Source organism: Podarcis raffonei, chromosome 2, assembly GCF_027172205.1.
Source record: "Podarcis raffonei isolate rPodRaf1 chromosome 2, rPodRaf1.pri, whole genome shotgun sequence".
NCBI lineage: Eukaryota > Metazoa > Chordata > Lepidosauria > Squamata > Lacertidae > Podarcis > Podarcis raffonei.
In genome coordinates, this window is record NC_070603.1 from 110,439,631 (window position 1) to 110,467,554 (window position 27,924).

Consider the following 27,924-nt stretch of genomic DNA (forward strand, 5'->3'; position numbering starts at 1 on the left):
AGGAATCATTTGAACAATTTAATTAGCGCGTCAGAAGTTGTGTATGCGGGGCAGTAGATTCTCAAGGTCCATACGGGTTGATAAAGGAACGAGGATGCAGATTGCTTTTATTTCAGAATAGGAGCTCTGGTCCAGTCCAGTCCAGTGGAACGGTTATGGTAAGGATCACTCACTGGTTCTTCAAGCTAGCAACCGCCCCTTGACCTGCAGCGGGGACTGGAGTTGTTTTCTTTTGCCCTGAGACAGGAGCCTGTCCTTTTCCATTCCTTGCTTGCTGCCCTAAGGAAGTGAGGGGTGGGGTTTTATGAGACACAGTGCTATGCTGCAACGAGTCAGTTAAGATTCCACACTTACTCTGACAATGGCTCTCCACATCACCTGTGGAGTCCTGATCCTTTAATTGGGGATGCCAGAGGCTGAACCTCGTATCTCCTGCATGCAAAACTCATGCTTTATTGTTAAGCTATGTTCCCTCTCCTATTTTGGGTACAGATGGTACTTCCCGGTTCATCTCTAGAATACAGGCAGAGATTTTGCACAAGGGAGGAATTGGACACTGAGCATCCCAGTGTCCTAAGAATCTCAGCTGTTGCTTATGGATCTGCTCTCCAAGAGAATGAGGGTAAAGATACCGTATTTTTCTGTGTATAAGACGGTGCTTCTTGCTTAAAAAAAAAAAGAAGGCAAAAATTGGGTGTCGTCTTTCACATGGTTAATGAATGCAGAGGGGGGACGTGTGATTAATGGCAGCAGCAAGCAGGAGATTGGCAGCGGCGATTGGGCAGGTGATTGGTGGCAGCGGCAAGGCCTGCTTGCGATTGGCTGCGGCAGGCAACTGGCAGCTGCAGTGAGGTGTGCGATCGGCAGTGACTGTGGCAAGCGATTGGCAGTGGTGGGAAGGCAGGTGAGCGATTGGCGGAAGTGACCCCCCACCCCCAAAAGCTAAACAATTTAATTTCTTAATTTTGGGTTAAAAAAAATAGGGGCCATCTTATACATAGGAGCATCTTATACACGGAAAAATATGGTAGTTTGGACAGCATGTGGGGAAGACCACTGAAATCTCAGAAGATAGAGAAGGGAGCTGACTAGAGACTTCAAGGGTTCAGAGGCAGGGCTCAAGGCAGTGTGAATAGTTTCCTGCATCCTCTGGCCTGCAAGCCAAATTTTATTATGCAAAAATATGTTCATATATGCTCCTATTTCATTTTCCGAACCCATGCCCTGTCTGAGGGCTTATCCACACTGACCTTTCCTCTGCTCTTTCCAGGCACGGTCTGTGATTTAAATCTCCGCATCCATGCGTCCCCCCCTTTTTTTGCTCTGCAGATTTCAATGTCAGAATCCACTCTTTAAAGCTGAATCCGAGTAAACGTCTATCCTTGGAAAACTCAAATCGATGTTTGCTCTGAATCAGCTTTAAGGAGTCATAGAATCATAGAGTGGGTTTTCACAGGGATAATTCTGGGCAAAAACACACACACTCAGACACAGTTTTAAAATGCAGACCTCTGCTTGGAAAGAGAGGGGCAGAAGTTAAGTTGTGGATAAACCTTCAGTTGACTTCCCTGTTTCCTCCTCATTCAACTCCACACACCTCTTGAAGGGAGCTGACCACTCTAGGCTTGCTGCTGAAGTGTTCCCCCACAAAGCCTAAAAAGGTTGCCTCCGTACTTTGGGTATGTATACAACACGCACAAAAAGAGCAGCCATGGGAAGCAAACCCTCCAGTACCCAAGATGGCCGTATTGTTGTGTATCCTATTGTTGTGTATACATCACAAGCATCCTGACAGAAAATGAACTGAAGTTCCACTACACACTCAATACGTCTTTGGTGTCATGGATGAGGAAATCCCTGCTCTATGGCAAAAGCTCTTGTGGACCAGAGAGAGCTCTGCCTGGGGTTGCTCTCCCCAACTGAAGACTACAAAGGCTACGTGACCAATTCTAAGGTGGAGTTTGTGATGGTGGTAGGTTCTTCCAACACAAAATCCACAGTATGTTCAGGAAGCTGCATAATTCCTTCACAGATGTCGTGTGAAACCCCTTTTATAATCCTACGGACCGGATGTAACCTAGGGCCTTTGACAACATGGTGACATCCATGATGGTGCAAGTTTGTTGAAACTTCTGCCTCTTCTTCCAGCTGCTTTATTACCTGAGACAACTCACCCCTGTACAGAATTGGTTTGTTGTGTATATTCTGCCTTCCAAAATCCCACACTGTATAATAAACTCATTAACTAAGTTTTGTTTTTTAAAGAGCAGGCATCACCTGCCACCTTCTGGCCAGACGTATACCTATTCCTCTCCAAGTTGAAGGGAAGCCATTCAAGTTATGGGCAGGTAGGTGGCAGGTTAGCTCAGCACAGAACTGAGCAGCTCATCTCCCTGACCACTCTCGTGTTCTGAGTACTCATAGCCCTCCAACTTAATTACCATGATTTAAAAAAATAAAATAAGGGCCTAATGAGCATGAACTTCTAATATTAGAAATGCAAAAGTGGTGCTTTAAAAAATGAACATAAAGGCAACCGGCCAGCTTGGAGTATGATGTGGTGTTGCAAGCGTGAATGAAGGTGCAAGATAGCAAAGAGGTGTTTTATATATATATATATATATATATATATATATATATATATATAGTGGGACCTTGGGTTACATACGCTTCAGGTTACAGACTCCGCTAACCCAGAAATAGTACCTTGGTTTAAGAACTTTGCTTCAGGATGAGAACAGAAATCGTGCTCCGGTGGCAGTGGGAGGCCCCATTAGCTAAAGTGGTGCTTCAGGTTAAGAACAGTTTCAGGTTAAGAACAGACCTCCGGAATGAATTAAATACTTAACCTGAGGTACCACTGTACAACTGTTTCGATACATAAACAAATAACTTATTTCACTACTCTGCCACATATTTAGAACAGTGGATATATATGTGCTTCGTCCTTCAGTCATACACGCCATACATTGAAAGTACATGTGAACTGTGGTTGGTTAAGGATGCTGGGAACTGTAGTTGCGAGGGGCAAACTGAAGTTTGGGGGGAGCCGGCGCTATAAATGTGCTTTAAAAGTACGTATGTACACAGACTGCTCCACCTACTTTGGCTCACAGTGGGAGAATCGCCTTTCCCTTGCAGCTCCTGGATGATTTCCTGAAGGAGGTCCAACCTGTGGAGGGATGTGCAAGATGTATTTGAAACACAGTTCCATGTGGTGTTTTGATTTTTTTAGAAATGAGAGAAACGTAAGGCAGAAGTAACTTCCAGAATGTACATGCCTGGTTTAATGAGTTCCGAAGAGTAATTACCAACACATGTAAGTAGGAGGAAGCAATACTGTTGGGCCTTGTAGCGCTTTTATTTTTTATTTTAATGCTGCAAAATCTTTCTAGGCAATGGTGCGGGGGGAGAATACCCCTGGGTTTTAGTGCTAGCATCAAGGTGGTGCAACTTCCTGTCCCTACAAAACAGGGCCGGCCATGTGATAACACACCCTGCTTCCTATAAAGCATTCCAGGTCAGCCTTGCTTGTGAGTAACCAGGATATCCTGCTGTCAGGCAGGGGTCGTCCCCCCCATGAGACGGCTCCAGTAGTTAATTATTTCTGATTTATTGGTAAATCACAGAGCCCCAATCACAGCTCAGCTAATTCAGTCTTCCTCCGACATAAGCGATGCCGGAACTAAGCTCCGCCCCCTTCTCCCCCAACAGGAAAAGCCCCACTTTCTTTTCCTGTTAATTTCACGCTTCTCGGCGTGAAAATCTCGTGATCCTACAAGATTTGAGAGATGGCACTCCCTGTATCCCTCTCTGAGCTTAGCCTCTGTGTTCTTTCTCCCTGCGTCTCGGTGTGTACAAAGTTCATATTCCTGTGGCCAACTGCTTCTTCCCCTTCACTCAGTAATTTATCATTCCCTCCCCCTTGTCTCTCTTTGTCTGCTGTCAAAGAGGGACTTACTCTGACACTTGCTGCTCTTTCCCCTGTGAGAGCCTGTGTCTTTGCCACCCTGACCCCATCTACTTGAGAAGACCTGGGTCTGACGAAGCCACTTGTCTGTCTCTTAATTTGATTTGAAACAGGGCCTGGAGAAACTGTGGTCCTCTAGATGATGTTGGATTCCAACCCACGTCAGCCCCAGCCATCAGGCCAGTGACCAGGAAAGATGGGGGCACTGTGGCCCAACGAGATTTGGAGGGCCCCAGGTTCCTCACCCCTGATTTAAAATATTAAAACGAAAAGAAACACATTTGTCCCTATACTGCTGAGAGTTCAGCGCAAAGCCAAGACCTCCTAAAATTTTAAACGCGGGGGGAGGGGGGGAATGTTTATGGGATAAAGATTTGAACATTAAATCCTAAATCCTCTGGAACTGATCGTGGAAAGAGGAGAGGGAGGGGAAGTTCTGTTGTGCAGCCAGAAGTTCTTGCAGTGGCAGAACTGAGTTTAGCAAGATACTGCCCTGTTATGTACAGAGTTGAATAGGATCCAGAATGCAGCAGTCTGATTGGTCCACAGGAGCCACCCAATCCAGCTCCAGGTGGAAGGGAATCCGCAACCTGATTGGCCTACAGGAGAATCCCGGAATTAGCCAATCACGTGGGGCCCATTGTGTAAATAATGTATATAAGGCAGACATTCTGGGGGAACTTCCTTTCCTCCTCACTACTATGAGCTGAATAAAGAGCATGAAATCCACTCTCGACTCCAAGTATATTTCACGCCCCTAAAGGGTGCAGCAACCCTGTGCCTTCTTCCTTGGGAGAAAGTCCCATTGAATCCACTGAGATTCACTTGCATAGGATCGAAATCCAGCAAGAACATACCAACTGGAAGATCAACTGAGCCACGGACTTTAGGGAAGTTGTGAAAATGCCTCTGAAATAAGAAGGCACATTGCTTATCAGATCTATCAGGTAACATGCGCTGAAAGCTCAATCCTGTGTGAAAATGTTCAATCCACGTACGTTTGCAAGCAGCAAGGTGGCCCTTCAGGGGTGCTCTCTTTCCTATGGCAAATCTCTGCAGAGACAGGATTTCGCTGCGGAGGAAAATTATAACCATTAGGGAATGGTTAGGATTCCATAAGGGAATGACACAGGGAGCTGGCAGCTTTCTCCTTACAAAATAAAATAAAATAAAATTCTACCTGTTTCTTTTTCCTAGCCTTGGCTGACAAATCAATGAGGGTCTGCAGGGAGCGGTTTTGAGTGTGATCCTTACACTTTTCTGCAGGTGGAGACAGGTGCACATTAATCTTAAGAATGTAAATGGGGACAGGGAGGCAAGAATTCGGTATGGCATAATGTAGGCCATGAGCAACATCATTTGACTGCTTGGATATGGAATCTAGCCCATGGGTAGGCAAACTAAAGCCCAGGAGCTGGATCCGGCTCAATCGCCTTCTAAATCCGGCCTGCAGATGGTCTGGGAATCAGTGTGTTTTTACATGAGTGTAATGTATCCTTTAGGGCTGCAGGTGGCGCTGTGGGTTAAACCACAGAGCCTAGGGCTTGCTGATCAGAAGGTCGGCGGTTCAAATCTCCATGACGGGGTGAGCTTCCATTGCTCGGTCCCTGCTCCTGCCAACCTAGCAGTTCGAAAGCACGTCAAAGTGCAAGTAGATAAATAGGTATCACTCTGGCGGGAAGGTAAACAGCATTTCCGTGTGCTGCTCTGGTTCGCCAGAAGCGGCTTAGTTATGCTGGCCACATGACCTGGAAGTTGTACGCCGACTCCCTCGGCCAATAAAGTGAGATGAGCGCCGCAATCCCAGAGTCGGCCACGACTGGACCTAATGGTCAGGGGTCCCTTTAGCTTTAATGTGTCCTTTTATTTAAAATGCATCTCTGGGTTATTTGTGAGGCATAGGAATTGGTTCATCATTTCCCCCAAAAATATAGTCTGGCCCCCCACAAGGTCTGAGGGACAGTGGACCAGGCCCCCTGCTGAAAAATTTTGCTGACCCCCTGACCTAGCAGGTTCAAAACTGAGGCTGGGAAACAGCAATGTTTTGTAAATTGATGGCACAGCTCAATAAACAAAAGGCTAATTCCATTGGATCGAGATTTTGTGGCAGATACGCTGTAGTTTAAAGGTACGATGCATACTCTGTATGCACGAAAAAGCTTTCCAGACAGTTCACAAAATCCCTTGCTAAGATATCTCATGTGGCCCTGTTAGGAAAGACCTCTCTCTAAAACCATAGAGAGGTTCAGTTTGTTAGAGTGTATCAGTTCAACTCTATATTACTTCCAATTTGCCACTGTGGGGTATAGACATTTCTATATTATAGATAAATGGATAGATAGATAGATAGATAGATAGATAGATAGCTTTTATTTATCTAACCATCTATCTATGCAAATAATTTATTTCACAAAAATTATACACCACTTGATTGTGTAAAAGACCCTCAAAATGATTTGGATTTTGCCTCGTCCCTCAATAATTCCTACTTAGATTGTAACCTTAACAGTAAATATTTCCATGCTTTGTTTAGTTTGCTGAAACCTGACCCTTTTAAACCACAAAATATAATTTGGACAGCCCATCTCAAATGTTTTAAGGTTAAGGATCTACAGCTGGAGGAATCCACTGCAGGGGGTTGGACTAGATGATCCTCAGGGTCTTTTCCAACTGTACGATTCCACGATTCAAGCTCACCCAGTGCTACTTGCTTAGGTAAGGCTCCATCGCTGTGGCAGCTTCGGCCCGGTGCCCCCTGCTGGCCGACTAACGATTCTAGCATGTGGATGCCCGAAGCAAAGCGTTTCTCAAGATTCTCCAACGAGGCCTGGGCCTCTGCCAAGAGACAGGCCGAATCCTGCAGACTGCTCACAAACGCCGACTCCTGCTTGTCAACGGAATCTCCCTAAAGGAGATAACAGAACTGTGAGGAGAGCAAATTTTGGGAAGCAGGGAGAAGGATATGCTAGGATGAGAGGAAAGGTCCGTATAGTTAAAGCTATGGTTTTCCCAGTAGTGATGTATGGAAGTGAGAGCTGGACCATAAAGAAGGCTGATCGCTGAAGAATTGATGCTTTTGAATTATGGTGTTGGAGGAGACTCTTGAGAGTCCCATGGACTGCAAGAAGATCAAACGTATCCATTCTTAAGGAAATCAGCCCTGAGTGCTCACTGGAAGGACAGATCCTGAAGCTGAGGCTCCAATACTTTGGCCACCTCATGAGAAGAGAAGACTCCCTGGAAAAGACCCTGATGTGGGGAAAGATGGAGGGCACAAGGAGAAGGGGACGACAGAGGACGAGATGGTTGGATAGTGTTCTTGAAGCTACCAGCATGAGTCTGACCAAACTGTGGGAGGCGGTGGAAGACAGGAGTGCCTGGCGTGCTCTGGTCCATGGGGTCACGAAGAGTCGGACACGACTAAACAACTAAGCAACAACAACAACAACAACAGTGCTATTTTTCTAGAAAAAGAGGTGCCGGAACTCACTGTGAATAAGACTCCCCACTGGGGGCCATGGCGGCCACCTGAGAGATGCTGGAACTGAGTTGCGGCTGAGGGGGGAAAAAAGCCCTGGGTGCGAGAGAGCTAACTGAGGGGTGCAGGCCAAGAATGAGGGAGCTTTGAGCAAGATCTTGATCTCATTAAGGGAACTTTAATCAATGAACTCAGTAGACTAAAAAACGTTTTAGTCACCTAGAAAGGCATTCACAATCAGGCAAAAAATGTAATTATGTTCACATAAAGCTGGAGCTGGCAGGTACGATTTTCGAAGAACCATTCCCCCTTCGTTCACCTTGGAGGGAAGGTCACTTCTAATAAGATCTGGCTGAGACTTATAGATGCACCATCCAAATACAAAGTTATTTCTTCAAAACTACGGTTTCAACGATGCAGTTCTATAAACACTCAGTGAAAACTCCTTTCATCAGTGGAAAAAAGCCTTTTTATAAGAATGAAGTGGCAGCATTGAGTCTTATACCAGGTGTATAACCCCATTTCGTGTGGGGTTTCTGTTCTCGCCCCCCTTGCGTGTCAGTGGAGTGCTAATAAGCACGGCCTGCAATTTCCGCCCTGCCCCTGTTCTGCCTCTGTCTTCCAAAAGGAGAAGGCGATCACGTGTCAATTGCATATCAAACATGAATCATTCCAGCATGGTTGCAAATATATAGGCCTCTATGGGTGCAGGTTGGAAGGGATGAGGGTTGGAAGTGCGGAAATGGTTAGGAACAGATGGGAAAAGCACAGAAACAGAAGAGGACAAGACATAGCTCTGGGGTGGGAAACAAGAGATATGCATAACAGGGCAAATACTAGAGGTTTGTTGTTGTTTAGTCGTTTAGTCATGTCCAACTCTTCCTGACCCAATGGACCAGAGCACGCCAGGCACTCCTGTCTTCCACTGCCTCCTGCAGTTTGGTCAGACTCATGCTGGTAGCTTCGAGAACACTATCCAACCATCTCGTCCTCTGTCGTCCCCTTCTCCTTGTGCCCTCCATCTTTCTCAACATCAGGGTCTTTTCCAGGGAGTCTCTCATGAGGTGGCCAAAGTATTGGAGCCTCAGCTTCAGGATCTGTTCTTCCAGTGAGCACTCAGGGCTAATTTCCTTAAGAATGGATGCATTTGATCTTCTTGCAGTCCATGGGACTCTCAAGAGTCTCCTCCAGCACCATAATTCAAAAGCATCTATTCTTCAGCGACCAGCCTTCTTTATGGTCCAGCTCTCACTTCCATAAATCACTACGGGGAAAACCATAGCTTTAACAATACGGACCTTTGTTGGCAAGGTGATGTCTCTGAAAGGTGATGTCTCTCCCTAACTAGAGGTTAGGGAGTCTTATAATCACTAGTGAGCTGAGTTGCCTATTAAGAGAGTCCTAATAATGGAAAAGACCCTGATGTTGGGAAAGAAGGAGGGCACAAGAAGAAGGGGACGACAGAGGACGAGATGGTTGGATAGTGTTCTCAAAACTACCAAACTGCGGGAGGCAGTGGAAGACAGGAATGCCTGGCGTGCTCTGGTCCATGGGGTCACGAAGAGTCAGACCCGACTAAACGACAATAATGGGAAAGTGAAAGGACAACTGGTTGGGGTTTTCTTTGTGTGTGGGGTGTCACACCTGTGGGAAGTTGGTTAAAACAACATGAGGATATATTGGATTTAGCAGCCAGCGTTTCCTGTGATCTGGTTTCAGGGGCCTGCAGATCAGGGCTGACGGAGCTTAAGTGAAGCACAACAGAATCTCACCACATCTGCAGAAACCAGGCTCCTGTTATCTGACTCGGCTGTGTCCTCTTCACCGCTGCTCGCTGGTTCACAGGTGCTCTCAGAGTTTGATCTCTTGTGCTCTCCCAGAGAGGATTTGCAAGGGATATTTCCCTGCTGATCATTTTCCTTCTGCAAGAAAGCAACATTGAACCCACAGGGGTGGAGTCTAACCAGGCGTGCATTATTCCTCCCCTTGTTTCTTAGGCGGCGCTATGCAAATAAACTTTACCAGAGGCCCTGTTAGTGGGAAGAGTCCCTCCTCTTCAATAATTGGACATGATGTAGTTGAGAAAAGTAGACTTAAGGCTTCCAGGAGGCATCATTTTCCATCCCACCCCATACTCAGCACACGCAGCCCTGTTGCCATTCTGCTGCAGTTCATCTTCTGCCAAAACCGACGTTATTCGCCTTGCTGTCCGCTGTGACGAAATTACGTAGCTTACGTAATTTGTGTAATTAATTGCACAAACTGTATTATCATTATATTATTCCATCCTGTTCATTTCAGGGCAAAGGGAAGCCAATGCAAACTTATGCAATCAATTACACTTCTTGCGGGGACTGAAAGCGGCAGCAGTGAATGTTGACCATATTCATTGGACTGACTCCTGTTCCAGACGTGAGACAAGTAAGCGAGCACTGGCAATTTCCACTCCTGCTTTGTCAGAATTGGAGCTGCCATACATGCGGAAATAGTGACTGGGCGGAATTTCCGAAAATCGGCAAAAAAGTGTGTGTGTGTGGGGGGGGAAGTCCAACAACTTTTGTGTCCAGATTTTCACTTTTTGAAATATGGCGACCCTATCAGATTTATCCACTATGAACGCAAACTAACGGTGGAGGTTAGAGGTCAGAGCAGAGGTGGAGAAAGGTGGGGGCGGCCCACCCAGGGTGTCATCCCTGAGGGGGGGGTGACATTGCTGTGGGCGGCGCCCCCCTGGGACTCTCCCCACCACTGGCACCTCCCCCCAGGACGCCCGCCACTGCACCCCCTGGGATGCTCTGCTGGTGCACCCCCGCGGGCGGCTAGCCCCACCCCCTCGGACCACTCCAGGTGCTGGAGCAGCTAGCTCCGCCTTTGGGTCAGGGTCCCTCTTAGCCTATGCTATGACAGCCCAACCTATGGAATCACATGGTGGGAGCAGCTTGTGCCAGAATATGGTCCTCTACAGGAGAAGAAAGGAAAAAGTTCCTGAAGCTTCAAGAATGCAGCACCATTATTCTGCCTTGGTCATCTGTTACCTGTGCATGTCTGGTTGTCTCACTTTCAGGCTGGGCATTGGGAGTGCTTTGTTCTGCACTCCGGCTGAGAGTTTCCACCTCAAAGTATGGCGGCTCTAGAGGACAAGAATATAGACAAAGACGAGAGCATATAGAACTACGAGCATTTTTAGCTCCTTCCCAAGCCTCCATTCCCCCCCCTTCTTCTTTATTCAGTTGTTATTTTTATTAGTCATTATTACCCACACGCTTCTTAAGTCTACAAAATTTGCAATTCCCGCCTCACGCAAACCTATGAGAGAGAACGTCTTGCCTAACAAAGCATCAGATTCGTAGCCAAGAGCAGTGCTTTGTTCTGGGGGGATGCAGGGGTAAGTGTACCCCTAAACATTTTGTGAATCTAACAGGAGAAGAAACTGTTTTGTTTATTAAAAAAAATAGTTTATTCTCTATGAATAGTCAGTTCCATTGCTACCCCCAATGACGGCCTCATTTCCTGTCAGTGTTTCCTGTGTGTCAGATGGAATCGAGCGTTTAATGTGTGAAGTAGGAGTTGGAATCTAGTGCGGTGACTGGTCAGTTTCGTTGTTACCACCTCCAATGGCGGCCTCATTTCCTGTCACGGTGTTTCCTGTGTCTCAGACAAAAGCGAGCGTTTCATGTGTGAAGCACTGTGGAAAGTGGATGTGTGGTGTTTTACTGATGAAAGTCGGGAAGATGTTACACACACAACCTCATGCCAACATGGAAGTTACCGTGAGCTGTCAGCTGTGTAATATGAGGTAACGCATGTTCTTTGTACTGTTGTCCAGTTACTGTATTTATTTCCCCCGTTTTGAACTATGAAATGGTGATTTCCCTGAGTCAAAATGAGAGTACCTCTAAATGTTTTTTAAGGGAAAAAAAGCACTAACCAAGAGAGTACCTGAATTTTCAAATCCATTCTGGTCACTTGTCCTCAGGATTTTGGGCCTAGGTTCACTGTTCTCTGCCCACACAGCATAAGGGCAAGAATGGTAGCACAATATGAAATCCAGTGCAATGGTTGCACTAGTGGAAGCTCGTACAACAAGATCAAGATCGAGAACAAGATCAAGGCCACAGCAACCTGTTGCACACCCAGCCACAAGAACCATGCTGGCTTCCAGAACCTTCTCTTGCACAAGTCCATTCCACTAGTGCAACTAGGACACCACTAAAGGACTTTGATTCAGTGCTACATTGACTTCCTCCTCCCCATGTCCTTTTTCCTGAACCCATGAAGCAATGCCCCATTGCGCACCCTGGCCGGTTCCTACTGTTTGGGATCAAACTGACCTTCAGGAATTATTGGAAGTGATGATTCGTCTGACTCAGCCTGCCCTGCCCACAGACAGAGCTTCTTGGGAGTCGATGCTGCTGATGAAACGAGAGGGATGCCCCCTGAGGCATCCTAGGAAGAGAAAAACGACACACAGTATGCTTCTGATCACGATAATTACAAGAAGGGCTATGGAGGCAGCTTGCTTATTCCCAGAGAAAGGTCGAGGTGCTGAATGTTCAGTAAGCCAGGTGAAACCTGAGCTCAACTCATGCTTGTCTCATGTTTTCCTTCAGGTAAGATAGAGAAGATAGGCTCCTTCAGAAGACTGGCTTATCCAGCACTCACCCCAAGTTACCTGGACAAAGCTTACATATGGTCTTTATTAAGCAGCTATTGGGCAATACCTCAAGGACCGCCTCTTTCCATATGAACCTACCCGGACCCTGAGATCATCTTCTGAGGCCCTCCTTCATGTGCCTCCTCCTTGAGAGGTCCGGAGGGTGGCAACATGAGAACAGGGCCTTCTCTGCAGTGGCTCCCCGTCTGTGGAATGCCCTCCCCAGGGAAGTTTGCCTGGTGCCTTCATTACACAGCTTTAGGCACCAGGCAAAAACGTTCCTTTTTAACCAGGCCTTGGGCTGATCTGATTTATAACTTATGCCCTTAAAAAAATATTTTTTTGGGGGGGAGCTATGGGGTTGTTGTTTTTATTTTTTATTATGTATTTTGCGGTTTTATATCTTTATTTTATTCTGTGAACCGCCCTGAGACCCCTGGGTATAGGACGGCATATAAATTCAATAAATAAAATAATAATAATAATTTGTTTGCGGGGAGTTTATATGACAGCAAGCTTTCACCTGCCATTCATCTCATTTTGTTGACGGGTTTTTTAAATATCTCCCCATTGTTAATTTTATTTATTTACTTATTTATTGTTAATAATGGTTTATTTGTTGCCTGCCCTTCACCTTAATGCCCCGGGGCGGGTTAGAGCATCAAAAATGACAATAAAAAACCATTTAAAACAAATTTGTCCGTCTCACACTTGTCAATCTCTTTCCAAACTGAAAAAATAAATAAATCTGGTTATTATAATTTAAACAACAACATGGAGGCAAACTAAAGAAACACCCATTAACTCCTCACCTGCTGGGCTGCCCGCAAAACATAGCGTAAGTCGGGGAAAGTACCCTTCCGATCGCGTTCCTTCAAGGCTGTGCCACCTTTGACCACCTCATAGAGAGGCTGGGGCACACGGGCATCAGCCGAGAGAGACTGCCCTGCCTCCATCTTCTCCTTCACAGCGAGGCCATCCAAACCACCCCAAGGAACTTCCCCTGAAAAATACAGGTTGCTTGACTTGCAGGGTCATAAAACACAAAGTTAGGCAGACCCACTATAAGTCTAGAAGAGTCAGCACTTTCTTTGTGATGGCACTTGCCTCATTTTTGGCACCCCATTTCAACTGTTCTGTGCTGGTCCCCGCAGTATATATTTTTTATCAAGCTATGAGTACTTCATTTATTTATTTATTTTACAAAAAAAAAAAAAAGGACTGCCACGAAAAATATTGGGCAGGGATGTTTGAAATGGCACCCCCCCACACTTCTTCTCCAAACTAGCTCCTGCCATAGGTAGGTTACTGCATGGTGCTGATATATATAAAGGTAAAGGACCCCTGGACGGTTAAGTCCAGTCAAAGGTGACTATGGGGTTGCGGCGCTCATCTCGCTTTCAGGCCGAGGGAGCCAGTGTTTGTCCACAGACAGCTTTCCGGGTCATGTGGCCAGCATGACTAAATTGCTTCTGGTGCAACAGGACACTGTGACAGAAAGAGCGCACAGAAACGCTGTTTACCTTCCCGCTGCAATGGTACCTATTTATCTACTTGCACTGGCGTGCTTTTGAACTGCTAGGTTGGCAGAAGCTGGGACAGAGCCACGGGAACTCACCCTGTCGTGGTCACCCCGATCGGCATGCCCAACAGGCTCAGTGGTTTAGACCACAGTGCCACCTGCATCCCTTTACTGATAACACCAAGGTTGTAGGTTCGATCCTCATGTGGGACAGCTACATATTCCCGCTTTGCAGGAGCTGGACTAGATTATCCTAGGGATCCCAAATGGCTCTATGATACTATTAGTCTATGCTTCCATACTTCCCTCTTTCCCAGAGGTCAGGGAGCAGGCACTACTGGATTTTGGATTGGGGTGACTGAGTTGCGTTGGCTGAGGGAAGTGAACAACAACTTAATCCCCTCAGCCCACAGCAATCATATTAAATCTGTAACCAAAACAGTTGCCTCAGAGCTGAAGGGAGGTTCCTTCATGGGGAGAAGGAAGTAAGAACCTAAGTGAGAGCCCTTCTGGATCAGAACAAGGGTGTGTCCGGCCCAGCATTCAGTTTCCAAGGGAGGCAAACCAGGTGAGAAGTCAGCTGAGAGGACAAGGGAACAAGGAACTGGGATCCAGAAGAACAACAACTCAGAACCCAAGAGGACCTGCTTAACTTCCACAATTAAAACCCACACAATTCCATCCAATCCCATTTTGAAGCCCTCCAAGCTCACATTGTGCGGCATCAAATTCCAAAAGTTAATTGTACCCTGTTTATACTTCCTTTTGTCTGTGCTGAATCTACTGTTAATCAACTTAAAACGCCCCTTTAAAATGTGGGGGGTTTTTTGGGGGGGGGAGGGTTTTTGGGTTGTTGTTTTTATTTTGATTATATATTTTGTGGTTTTATATTTTGATTTTGTTCTGTGAACTTGCCCTGAGACCTCCGGGTATAGGGTGGTATATAAATTCCTTCCTTCCTTCCTTCGTTCAACCAATTTCCCCCAGTTCTAGTTTTATGAGAATGGAAGAAAAAGAGCAATCTAGCACCACTGCCCACACCATGCCTCATATACCCCCAGCTCCCTTTCTTCTAAGCCAAAGAATGCCAGACATTTCAGCCATTCCTCATGTGGAAGGAGCTCCAGTTCTTTCACCATCTAGTAGCCCATTTCTGCACCTTTGCATTAGTATTTTAAGTAATTGCATATGGTCAACCTATGCTATGTATTAGATACCTCCCTCTGTTAAAAGAGCCCCTTACCCAATTCTCCTTCTCACCAACGGTCTATTGCCAAATCACCTCTCAGATCCTCTAAAAGATGGAATTCTCTGTAAACTTATTCTTCCTACCCTCAAGCCATCCTTGTAGATTAGCTTTGCACGCTTAAGGGGAAAAAATATATTCAAATAATGCAGGTCTTGGAGCTTGACGCTGAAACCTAAAAATGTTAATTCTAAAAATACAGTTGTACCTCGGAAGTCGAACGGAATCCATTCCGGAAGTCCGTTTGACTTCCAAAACGTTCGGAAACCAGAGCACGGCTTCTGATTGGCTGCAGGAAGCTCCTGCAGCCAATCGGAAGCCCTGTCGGACGTTTGGCTTCCAAAATTAGTTCGCAAACTGGAACACTCACTTCCGGGTTTGTGGCGTTCGGGAGCCAAAACATTTGAGAACTCAGCTGTTCGAAAACCAAGGTACGACTGTGGCGCCATTTTAAAGTGCTTGCTTGCTTCTCTTCTGCTAATACAGTTATAGGCCAAGGCAAACCTTTCTGGCAACTGGAATTTCCCTGAGAACTTATGGTCAGCTGATGGGCTTCTTGAGACATGCCAGTCTTGCCTGCCACTTCCCACCCTGGCCAGAAACCAACCTGTAAAGATCTCCTGGATCACCGTACAGAAGCTGAAGAGGTCAGAGTTCACGGAAGCTGGGCGCTCTCTGATGACTTCCAAGGGCAGCCAGTTGTAGAGAGCAGGGGCTGGAGGAATAGGCTGGGCTAACCTGTTTTTCTCCGCCCTGCTGAAACAGAACTGAAACCAGTCAAATGTCCCGAGTAATCCTACTGGGGTCTCCCAAAGACCGCACTTGCGCCAACCAACCTCTGCTGCATGTGCTCGAGGTTGCTGAGCTTGGCAAGTCCAGGTCTCACCAGCTGAACTGCATGGGAGGTCACAGCCCGGTGAATATAACCCCGAGAGTGCAGGAACAAGAGCGCTTCGGAGACTTGCAGAAGCAAACGCAGTGTCGCCGAGGGAGCTGGGGAGCTAGCCTTCTGCAGTGGGGGAAGAGGGAGAGGGATAAGCTTCGGAAGCGAGGAAAGGAGCCAAGCTTCCCCGACCCTCTCACTTACCTCACAGTGCAAGGCGTAGTAGAGGGAACACATGCCCACCCTCTCAAAGACAAGCTGGAGGTTTTGCAGGTCCAGAGATGGGCTCACGGCCAAGAGAAGCAGAAGGTGGGGGTGGTGGAGCTGGCTGAAGGAAACACGGAAGCCATGCTGAACAAACGGCAGTGAGTGCCCACGTAACAACAGGGCTTATCCCTCCATGATCTGAGTCCTGAAGCCCGCCAGCTGGAATTACCTGCAGTATTTTTGTTCAGCGAGGAGCAAGTCCAGGGCACCACGCATTTTACTGCACTGGGGATGGGCCTCGGGCTTTAAGCTTCGCACCGTGACAAACTGCCCATTCCACAGCAAGCTGGAAGCAAGGCAAAAAAGTGTCAGAAGAAGAGTTTTTTTCGATTTGATATCCCGCCTTTCACTCCCTTTAAGGAGTCTCAAAGAGGCTAACATTCTCCTTTCCCTTCCTCCCCCACAACAAACACTCTGTGAGGCTGAGAGACTTCAGAGAAGTGTGACTGGCCCAAGGTCACCCAGCAGCTGCATGTGGAGGAGTGGGGAAGCGAACCCGGTTCCCCAGATTACGAGTCTACCGCTCTTAACCACTACACCACACTGGCTCAGTGTGTCAGAACCAGGGCTACTCTCTTCTGCGAAATGAGAAGTTATAACTAACACACGTCATATTTCTTTGGTTCACTAGGCCTACAGCTCCTCCAAATCTCCACCACCGCTCATGTGTTCAAACCAACATGTTTCTTAACCTACACATCCCACTCTGGCAGCAAATTTCCCCAAGCGTTATATCCTGTTCTTCCATGGCTTATTTTAAACTTCTGTGTAACTTGAAAGCTTGTAGGGGGCACGTAAAATGCCAATTAGTCCAAAGACTGACTTATTACTCATGTGTATGTCACACTGAGAGCCAGTGTGGTGTAGTGGTTAAGAGCAGTAGTCTCGTAATCTGGGGAACTGGGTTCGCTTCCCTGCTCCTCCACATGCAGCTGCTGGGTGACCTTGGGCTAGTCACACTCCTCTCAGCCTCACTCACCTCACAGAATGTTTGTTGTGGGGGAGGAAGGGAAAGGAGCATGTTAGCCGCTTTGAGACTCCTTCGAGTAGTGATAAAGCGGGATACCAAATCCAAACTCTTCTTCTTCTCTTCGGGAAATGTAACTTCTTACTCTGTGGCTTTTGTTCGACAAAGATCAGCTACCAAATTCTAATACGATCTGCCCAATTTCACCTCTTGGCACTGGTCTTCACAACAAGCCTTTCCCCTTATCAATGAATGAGGACTTCTTTATGGTTCAGTAGAATGTGTAGCATGTTGGATTAATGAGAGGCATAGGAGGACTTGTGTCTGGGCTTGTGAGGATGGAGCAAATGAATGAAAGGAAAAATTCAGGAGAAGATTGCTGGGGGTTATGTGGCAATGGATGAAAGGAACATGTGAGGGAGGGGGAAAATGTATGGATTCCTACAAGTGATAGGTATGACGTCTGCAGATGCGGGATGGCGAAACTACAGCCCAGCCATATTTTACAGCACTATGGAATGTTAAAAACCCACGCCGCTGTGAACTCCTTGGATAAAAACAGATTAATTTAAAAACCTGTTAGCAGCAGGGCACTGATAGGAAATGTTTGAATGAATAAATTGGGTGAATGTATTTTTGAGGATGGAGAAAGGAAAACAGGACATCAGAAAATTGAAATGTACGTAGCTGGTGAAAGGAAAATGCATGACCGCAGCGATCGCCCAAGAGGGTGGGCTACCGGAGGACGCCCTCTTAAATGCAGCAGGGGCAGACCTGGTTCAGCCCCCTCCACCCGTGACCTGATTGGCCTGTTGAAACTGGCCTTCCCGCCACCAACAAGGTCCCACCACCGAGGGCCTTCTGGTGAGAAGTGAGGTTACAGGGGACCAGGCAGAGGGCCTTCTCAGTGGTGGCGCCCGCCCTGTGGAACACCCTCCCATCAGATGTCAAGGATATAAACAACTACAGTAATACCTCCGCATTCTGGCGAATGTCTGCAGCAAACCCGGAAGTACCGGAACAGGTTACTTCCGGGTTTGCTGCTTGCGCATGCGCAGAAGCACAAACCACTCCGCATGCGTGCATAGACGCGGCACTTTGCCCTGCGTCCTTTTCGGCTAGCAACCAGGGCTCTGGAACGGATCCCGGTCACAAAACAAGGTACAACTGTATCTGACTTTTAGAAGACATCTGAAAGTAGCCCTTTTTAGGGAAGTTTTTAATGTTTGATGTTTCATTGCATTTTAAATATTCTGTTGGGAGCTGCCTAGAGTGGCTGGGGAAACCCAGCCAGATGGGCGGGGTATGTATGTATGTGTGTATAAATAAATAAATAAATAAATAAAATTGCAGCTGGAGGAGGGGGCGCCAAGCGTCACCCCGCAGCTGCATGGGAAGAAAGCGCCCCCCCCGGACAGGGCTGGGGCCACATGGCACGGCAAACACCGCTCCCCTGGAGCTCCAGGTGAGCAGAGGTTATGTGACTGCATAATAAGTACGTTATTAACCAATATCTTACAAGGTCTCTGCTTGAGGATTAAGGTACACTACAAGTCTTAGGGTGCCGGGTTATACGAGACCACAGAGATATAGGATGCTGCCTTATGCCTTTGGTCCACCCAGCTCAGTACTGTCTACACATATAATAATAATAATATAATAATTTATTATTTATACCCCGCCCATCTGGCTAGGCTTCCCCAGCCACTCTGGGCGGCTTTCAACTAAATATTAAAATACAGTAATACATCAAACATTAAAAGCTTCCCTAAACAGGGCTGCCTTTAGATGTCTTCTAAAAGTCTGGTAGTTGTTGCTCTCTTTGACATCTCGTGGGAGGGTGTTCCACAGGGCGGGTGCCACCACCGAGAAGGCCCTCTGCCTGGTTCCCTGTAACTTGGCTTCTCGCAGTAAGGGAACCGCCAGAAGGCCCTCGCCGCTGGACCTCAGTGTCCAGGCAGAACGATGGGGGTGCAGATGCTCCTTCAGGTATATTGGACCGAGGCCATTTAGGGCTTTAAAGGTCAACACCAACACTTTGAATTGTGCTTGGAAACGTACTGGGAGCCAATGTAGGTCTTTCAAGACCGGCGTTATGTGGTCTTGGTGGCCACTCCCAGTCACCAGTCTAGCTGCCACATTCTGGGTTAGTTGAAGTTTCCGGGTCACCTTCACATAGAACGCATTGCAGTAGTCCAAGCGCGAGATAACCAGAGCATGAACCGCACAGATTGGCAGCGGCTCTCCACGGTTTCAGACAGGAGTCCCGCCCAGCCCTACCTGAACATGGGGCCTTCTGGTGCCAAGCACATCCTGTACTACTGAGCTGTGTCCCTCCCCGATTCATTTCACTGTGATCAGTCTGCTTCCCTGCGATCAGGTGTCTCCCTAGAACTGGGTCTTGCAAGAAGAGAACCTATTGTCGCTATTGTTTTTTTTATCCTAGATGGGAGGTGAGAACAGACAGGGCTAATAGATAATGCTGATAGCTTTACTTCTTCATGAGTGTGTGCGGTCCGTTCTGGTAGCTCCAGTCTGGTTCTCCGTGACCTCGGAGCAGCTCGCTGTCGTCTGCAATGAACGTGAAGGCAGCAATCCCAGGCTGCTGGCACTTGCCTGGGCACAGCTGAAAGAGAAGGGAGGAGTTATGAGCCTAGAAACTATGGCCTCTCTACTACACTGAACCACACCCTTCCAGAGAAGTTTACTTACTTGCCTGTATCCAATAGCTGTCTCCTTGCTGCTTCCCAACCTATTGGAGCCATCCAAATGCCTGCAACAGGAGGGGTTGAAAACAAAGCCTTGTGAAACACATTTAAGTATCGGGAGAACAGGCGTTAGGCAACCCCAGTGATTTCTATGGGAGAATAAGTGGTCCGGAAATGCAGTCGAAGCACAAAAGACCGTATTTTGCCTGCAAACGTTCTACCGCTACTGTTGCTGTGAACTACTGCATGATTTTAAGTCTTATTTTTCAACTTGCTTTACAACTTGTTGCTCGATTCTCTGTTAAGTGGGGTGAGCAGGCAGAATCCTGCCTACTTCATCGCCGGACTTGCTCAAACAAGGCTTTACGGTCTAATTCCTATGCTTTTAATTTTTGTTGTTGCCCAGGGTGGGATTTTAAAACTCTGTTCAACCCACACACGTGGGGGCCTGGAGGGATAGATTGCAATTAATATATCCTCTCCTGCCTCTTTAAACCCATCCCCACAGTTTCAGTAGAAGAAAGCAATACTATAAATATTGTTTCACCAAGTGTTGCAACAACAACAAAAAGGGAACCAGGCAGAGGGCTTTCTCGGTAGTGGCGCCTGCCCTGTCAAACGCCCTCCCATCTTGTCAAGGAAATAAAGAACTAGAAGACATCTGAAGGCAGCGCTGTTTAGGGAAGTTTTTAATGTGTGACATTTTAATGGATTTTTATCCCCTTAGAGGAAGGAGGAGAATTCTACAGGTTCCCCCTTCGGCTCTAAGCACCACCCGACACTGTTCAGGAAAAACTTGCTGGAGCAGCTTTTCAGGGGGCCTTGAGGCAGAAGGAGTCAGTGAAAATCACCTCCCTAACCGCTTTCTCCTTCCTCAAGTGTGAATGGAACTCGACAAAGTCTGTATCCCAACCCCACATGTTCAATGGGGACAATTACTGTAATTCCCCAAACTGCTCATGCCAAGATGTTTTATCATCATTATCACTACCACCATTCAGTTGTCTGTCTCAGTGGAGGGCTGGGTCCAAACAGAGACTAGGCTAAGGCTCCTGAAGCGTTAGAGAAGACAGGCAGCAGGTGGACCCTTACCAGGAAGTGGCAGATAAGAGTGAGGAGAGCGAGGAGCGCAGGCTGCGTGGTGATGCTGCTAGAGCTTTGGAATACATCAACAGGTCCCCGTGCTGCACCAGCATAGACATCTGGCCAAAGCACCGCTGGATGAAATCCAGGACCTTGAGGTAACGGAAAGAGAGGCGCTAGAGATTTCTGCATTGCGGGGGGTGGGAATAGGTGTCAGGCTTCAGAGATTTGGCTTCCTCCCCCCTTGGCCATAGATAAGTAGAACAAAAGAAAAGAAAAGGAGGCTTCTTACCAGTTAGAATCTTTAATAACCACAGCAAGAGACAACAGAATGCATCTCTCCTAGAATGGTGGTGCTCCCAACTAAGGCTTACTCCCCTTCCGTCCCTATTAATCTATGTCACTCCTAAATCTTGTAACCTGAGCTCGTACCCTCTGTGCTTTCTGTTCTGCCACTTTCTCAGCTCTCCTTGACCTTGGGGAGAACGGATGGATGCTTTCCAGAGAGAGTGAATCTGTTAACCCTCTCTCTCTTCCAGTGTTTTTTCTCCTAGCTGTTCCCCATCCAGTATTTCCCAGCTTCTGCCTTCTGCACTACGCCCCTTTGCAAACCACTGTTCTAAATCTATACTGTCCTCCTGCTTCTGGGAAGATTCAGGGTCGGGGGGAGGAGGTGGCTCCCACCATGCCTCCTCACTGTAGACCTCCTCAGCACAGTCCCTGACACTTGGGGTCCCTTCCAACTCTACAATTCTATGGTTCTGTGCAGCTGCCTGGTAGCCATAGACAACAAGAAATCGCACACTGGCAACAGCAGGGTTATGGGGCGGCCCAGGGGATCCACGCCCTGGGATTCTCACACCAGGATGCCCTTAGCTCAACCTTTTGTTTTAAACCCACAATCCTAATTGCCCAAGGGCACCTCTCTATATGAATGAGCAAGTGCAAATATTATGCAGATTTGTGTTGTCATGGGTTGTGCCCTGACCTCGAGTCTATTATCATTATTATTATGGTGCTTGGCGCATAAAGAGTCTCCAAGCGACTTGCAACTCCTTAAAAGCATAAAGCGTGCCACAGAATCAGAGGAAAACGCAATGTGTTACAATAAAAGCCACACAATAGCCTATAAAGCAAACCCAACGAAACAGCAGTAGAACCACACCATCGAAAAAAGACATCAAAATCATCCCCAATCTGTCAAAAAGGTAAGTTTTCACCTGGCACCGAAAGGATGTTAGTGAAGGCAACAGCCAAACCTCACTGTGGAGAACATTCCACAACAAACTTCAAAAGCCCCCTGCATGAAGGCTAATGGGTGGGCTGCTGGAGGAAAGGGGGAGCAAAATTTTGGTCCTTACTTTCAACCTTGCATAGATACTAAAGAGGGCTGTCAGAGGAGGGGCAGCCCTCTCCAGCCCTGCTTCGCCAGCCTCCAACAAGGAAGCAATTCCCCCCCCCCCACGTAACCTTTATGGTTTATTTCCATGACTGCTCTAAGACATGCCAACGTCAAGTTGTAAATACCTCGGCATTCTGCTCACTCCCAGCTAGCTGGGCCCAGTCTTTAGGGGTCTGCCCCTTTTGATCGTGGAATCTTAGGTCACCTCCGGCTTTCAGGATGTGGCCCAGAAGTTTCTGGTGGCCTGAGATAGCAGCTGCATGGACTGGGGTGCTACCATCATAACAACGGCTTTGGGGTGAGGGGAGAGAAGGAGAAAGAGGTGTTAGGGTGCAAAGAACAGGGGACAAGTAAAGTTCTGCCAGTTTTTGTAATCAGAAATGCCATTTTAGCTGAAAGAGTTAATGCACACATCTCTGCTCAGATGGGGGTTACTCAGTTGTATTCCCTGTTAACCAAATAACATGATTTATGCTTTGAAAGACAAGCCCTTTAGAGAAGAATTGATTCAGAGCCTGACAATAAAATGTTTTAAGGTCTTTTCCCCATAAGAGGCATCAATGTTTACCAATCTGAAACTTAAGGTTTATACAGCCAATGGTAGCCAACACTCTTTGGGGTAAATATGAGGCGCTGGTATCATATATTTGGAAACACTGCTATGGGTGTCAGCACAAAATGTTAGCTAATGGCTGCAGGGGAAAAAGAGGTGCTCCTTAGCGGTGAGCAACACCCCCCAAAAAACACTGTGAAGGAAACTTTTGCCATCTCTCCTAAATAAACATACATATACCTAAGCCTGAGGGGAAATATATGTTGAGAAAAGACAGAAAGTTTTATGTTTTAAGAGGGACCGGACTCAAATGGAGACAGGCCTTCTCAAGAATAGCTAGTTTTCCAGACACTGTCTCTAAGAATTTTGTTATCGGGATGGCATGGGGATGAGGGACCAACTCCCTTCTCTTGTGGGGGCCCAATTAGTGCCATTGCCCTCCATTAAGAGTTAGGGTGTAATCCTTGACGCCTCCCTTTCCATGGAGGCGCAGGTTACAGCAACAGCCAAGGCGATATTTTTCCATCTTCGCCGCATCAAGCAGTTGGTCCCTTACCTTTCCCGCCCTGACCTGGCCACAGTGATCCATGCGACGGTTACCTCCAGGCTTGACTACTGTAAGTCGCTCTACGCGGGGCTGCCCTTGAAGCTGTCCCAGAAACTCCAGCAGGTGCAGAATGCTGCAGCGAGGCTCCTCACGGGGTCTCTGCCATGGGAGCATATTCACTCAGTGCTTTTCCAGCTGCACTGGCTCCTGGTGGAGTACAGGGTCAGATTAAAGGTACTGCTTTTGACCTTTAAAGCTCTTCACGGCCTAGGACCCTCGTACCTACAGGACCGCCTCTCCTGGTATGCCCCACGGAGAGCCTCAAGGTCCATAAATAGCAACACCCTAGTGGTCCTGGGCCCTAAGGAAGTTAAATTGGCTTCAACCAGAGCCAGGGCCTTTTCAACACTGGCTCCGGCCTGGTGGAACGCTCTGCCTCATGAGACCAGGGCCCTGCAGGATCTGATTTCTTTCTGCAGGGCCTGTAAGACAGAGTTGTTCCGCCTGGCCTTTGGCTTGGAGCCAATTTGATTCCCTCCCCCTCTTTCTTTTTTCTTTTCCTTTCTCCTCCTGCGATGAGGCTACATTTTAATATTTTAGTGTTTCAATATTTTAATGTTGTATTTTAATTTTGTTTTTAAGTTGTAATCATTCAACTTGTTTTTATTATTGCTTGTAAGCCGCTCTGAGCCCAGCCTTGGCTGGGGAGGGCGGGGTATAAATAAAAGTTGTTGTTGTTGTTGTTATCACTCACTGGTTGGGGTTGGCGCCGAAGTGCAGAAATAGCCGGACTACCGGGACGTGTCTCAGTAGGGCAGCAAGATACAAACTTGTCTGCCCAGATGCATTGTGGCAGTCCACATCCACACCTGAAGAAGGAGACACAAACACTGTTCGTGAATAACGGCAAGAGGTTATGTAGAAGAGATAAATACTACCTGCATTGTGGGGGATTGGACCAGACAACCCTAGTAGTCCCTCTACCATTCTATGAGTCTATGGTACCAGAATGCACTGTTTCAATTTCAAATAGCAAAACCAAGTCTTGTCCCATGCCCTAAGTAGCATACCCATACAGAAGCATATCTGACTTCCCCTCATTTTGTAACCCAAGCAGACCCATGCAGTCCTCATATTCTGTCAGGACTGTTTACCAGAGGGAAATTACCGTACCTGCACGGAGTTTGAAACAGATTGGCTTTACCTCTCTTCAGCAGTATCTTGGCTTTCTTGACTTTGCCCTCAATAGCATGCCTGAGTAATTGCCCCTCCAGAGATTCAGGGTCTGTAATGTAGCCTAGGCTCACGGGACAGCTTGGTGGAAGCACTGGGGACTGTGGCATCACACTAGAGAGAGACAAAGTGTTCATGGTTTAAAAAGAGCTAAGAGAGAAGTAAAGGTAGGAAGCCATAATTGAAAAAGAACTCAATTCTCAGGTGTGCTTGGAAAAACTATTATGACTATCACTGGATTAAAGAAATATTAGTAGATCAAGCACTATCTTTAAATGATTCAGCAATTGTATTTGCAAATGCCAAAAGAAAAAGTGTGAAGAAGCCTGTTTTGTTTTTGCAACATTAGCAAGCCATTATGCCACTTTAGAAACAACTAGTCTCGAACTTTTGGTTGCAGAACATCAGCTAAATATTGCAGCACTGTATTCGTGCTGCAATATTTAGCTGATGTTCTGCAACCAAAAGTTCAAGACTAGTTTTTTCATTATTTGCTTTTTATCAGAATTTAAACCATGCTACACCAATTGTGCCGATCTTTTTAATTTATAAGGGTATGTAATCAATTCATGTTATCAAGTTATTAAACCCCGAAGCCCCAAAAATATTTTTCAGTGTGTGTATTTAGTAAGCTTTTCTGTTCTGGCCAACGGTTGTGGGTAGGGCTTAATCTTTTTACAGGACAATCCTGAACATGTTTTCACAGAGGCATGTCTCATTGATTTCAATTGAACAAGTGTGGTAAATGTGCTAAAGATTGCACATACAAGCATCCTCACACCTCAAATTATTAAAATGCCTCCCTTCCCATTGTTTCGTCAGGCTCTGATGAAAGGAATAGTAAATGAGGCTATTGTTTGTTCTAAGTTTTATCGTGTTTTTAATATTCTGTTGGGAGCCGCCCAGAGTGGCTGGGGTAACCCAGCCAGATGGGCTGGGTATAAATGAATTATTATTATTATTATTATGCATACAAGTCAAATAATATGAGGTTGGATTTTTGGCTCCTAACAATCCAGAGAAGTGCCATTTGGAACTGCAAATTCTGTGCTGCAGTGTGCGAAGGTAACAGCAACATTCTGAAATAAGGGGCGTACATAATTCTCTGAGATCTTTTGGAACAAACTGCATTCCTTCAAAATAAGGAATATCTGGTATTCTTTTGTATGTGGATTTCCAGAGAAAGTGGAATTGAAACTGAACCTGGCTTGGCCACCTGTGAAGAGATTGGGGAGAGGTATAGGAGATCTCAATAAAGAAAGGATCAGAGACAGGATTTTAGTTTTTTGAACTACCACTTGGATGCAAAGGGCAAAATTATTTTCTTATACTGGACAAGCAGTACAATACAATACATATCTTACCAAAATCATAGAATCATAGAATCATAGAGTTGGAAGAGACCACAAGGGCCATCGAGTCCAACCCCCTGCCAAGCAGGAAACACCATCAGAGCACTCCTGACATATGGTTGTCAAGCCTCTGCTTAAAGACCTCCAAAGAAGGAGACTCCACCACACTCCTTGGCAGCAAATTCCACTGTCGAACAGCTCTTACTGTCAGGAAGTTCTTCCTAATGTTTAGGTGGAATCTTCTTTCTTGTAGTTTGTATCCATTGCTCCGTGCAAGCCCCATTGGGTTAAAGGGGCCTTACTCTCAGGTAAATGGACCCAGTGTTGCTACCAAATGTGGAGACAGGACAGGAACATCTATAGGAGAGAGCAGCTGGCAGGCAGAATCAGAAGGGAATTCTGTAAGGTTTTCTTTCTGCGAGAGGTCTGCTCACAATGAAACCATTTGTTCACCAGCTATTTATTGACCATTCATTCGGTTTGCAGGAAGATTACATGGCACCAACATCAGGCAGCTTTCACCCCACACTTTCCCAATGCGTATCCCCATCACTTCCCTTATTGCAAGAAGTCCAGTTTGGGAGGGGAAGAGGGTTTGATGCGTAAGGCTTCCAAACAAACTTTATTTGAGCAACCAGAATTTGCTGTTACGCGCTGAACCCCATTTGCGGAAGAGTGAGTCTGGAAGTGCCTTCTCCTGCTAAATTAAATGCTGCAATGTTAAAACAATCCCTGCATTGCAGGGGGTTAGGCTAGATGACCCTCATGGTCCCTTTCCAACTCTACAATTCTATGGCTCAATTGCGCCCCTGGATGTGTCGACTGGTTCCATCAGGTTCAGCAGCCAACTGCATGAGCAACTGTTGTATAAATAGGTCTCCTTGCTTTCTTCACAGACCCAGGGAACGAGTGCAAATGCATCCAGCCTTATATTTCTAATGCAAATTCAAGCCTACCTGGAAATCCCAGCTGCAAATGCTCATGGATATGGGGAGCGCACTCTGCCTATGTTCAGAGGTCCTTTCGTTGATTCTTAATTCCTAATTCCTAAATCCCAGGCAGGGGTGGGTGCACCTTGGTTCTAATTATGAACCATTTATGTCAAAATTACAGGGAAGTTGTGAACTTCCAAAACAACTCAGCACGTAGAGAAAAACATCCATGCCAACTCTTCACTGCAATAAAACCACTAAAATGGTAATTTTGAATAAACGTGCAAGTTCAGCCCTTGTTTCAATTATTCTGACTCAAGCATCCCCTACAAGGGGCGGGGAAGAAAATAATAAAGCTTTAATACTGAGCTGATGCGGTTAAAAATAAATGCCTTTTCCACCCCTAGGGCTCAAAGTTAAATTGTGCGCGCGCGGGGGTGCGAAAGAGACAAGAGACTCAGAATAGGCTGAGAACGACTCAAGCGCCGCCTAGGAGACGGCGGCCTTAAAAGCCGCTCTCTCTCCGGATTGGCTGGCGAGGATGCGTAATGTGCGGACGCGCGGTTTGTTATTTTTAACGGCCGCGGTGCTTGGGAGGAAACCGCCAAGTGAGGAGAGCAGGAATTCACAAAAACACGGACTGGGCAGCGCAGGCGCAGACAGAGGCACGCTAGGAGCCAAACAGCGCCTCTTAAGGCCGCGCTGCTCCAGTTAGTCGGTCGCAGAAAGCCGAGGCGCTTGGACGGTCGCTGACCACCTCGGAGCATGTTAAAAGGGCAACGCGGGGATTTCCACTGGGAAAGCACTGGGAAATAGTCCGCAGCCCCGTCTCCCGCCCGGTTGCAACAGGTTGCAACACGCTGAAGTTTCCCAGATGCCACTCAAAAGGGACTTGCGCTTGACTCGCTCCTGGTGGTGGGATTCAAAGGATGCCTTTGGGGGAGGGGGGATTTGCAACCTGTAAGACAAGCAGCCAATCTAGACCTTTGCTGAAGATAGGAATTTCCAGGCAGGTGCTTCAAATTCATGGTGGCGGGATGGAGGAAGGATGGAGATGAGAGTCGTGCAGAGAGAGACGTGGCGTGTGCGCGCCTCTGCGGAGAGCAACGCTGTCTCCGAGTTGCAGA

General features: G+C 46.9%; 1 protein-coding gene and 1 pseudogene across 4 annotated transcripts; one reads left to right on the top strand and one right to left on the bottom strand.

Moving 5' to 3' along the window:
• Positions 1-5: 5 nt before the first annotated feature.
• Positions 6-27,924, bottom strand: LOC128408628 (inactive serine/threonine-protein kinase TEX14-like). Of its 4 annotated transcripts, none has more exons than XM_053378589.1 (20): positions 27,782-27,924; positions 24,485-24,627; positions 24,035-24,149; positions 22,306-22,471; positions 20,788-20,930; positions 19,700-19,760; positions 19,483-19,613; positions 16,190-16,306; positions 15,958-16,081; positions 15,707-15,879; positions 15,478-15,623; positions 12,915-13,105; positions 11,780-11,894; positions 10,484-10,578; positions 9,221-9,370; positions 6,668-6,875; positions 5,151-5,230; positions 4,969-5,042; positions 3,105-3,172; positions 6-279 (listed from the first exon to the last, which is right to left on the bottom strand). In XM_053378589.1, exons 1-20 carry the CDS (start codon positions 27,823-27,825, stop codon positions 170-172), a joined length of 2,454 nt encoding a protein of 817 aa, XP_053234564.1. In that variant the 5' UTR covers positions 27,826-27,924; the 3' UTR covers positions 6-169. The 4 variants fall into 4 exon arrangements, with proteins under 4 accessions (XP_053234564.1, XP_053234563.1, XP_053234566.1 ...); XM_053378588.1 differs by having other exon boundaries at positions 15,478-15,626; XM_053378591.1 differs by having other exon boundaries at positions 15,478-15,626; positions 27,756-27,827.
• Positions 617-2,127, top strand: LOC128409625 (trafficking protein particle complex subunit 2-like protein; annotated as a pseudogene).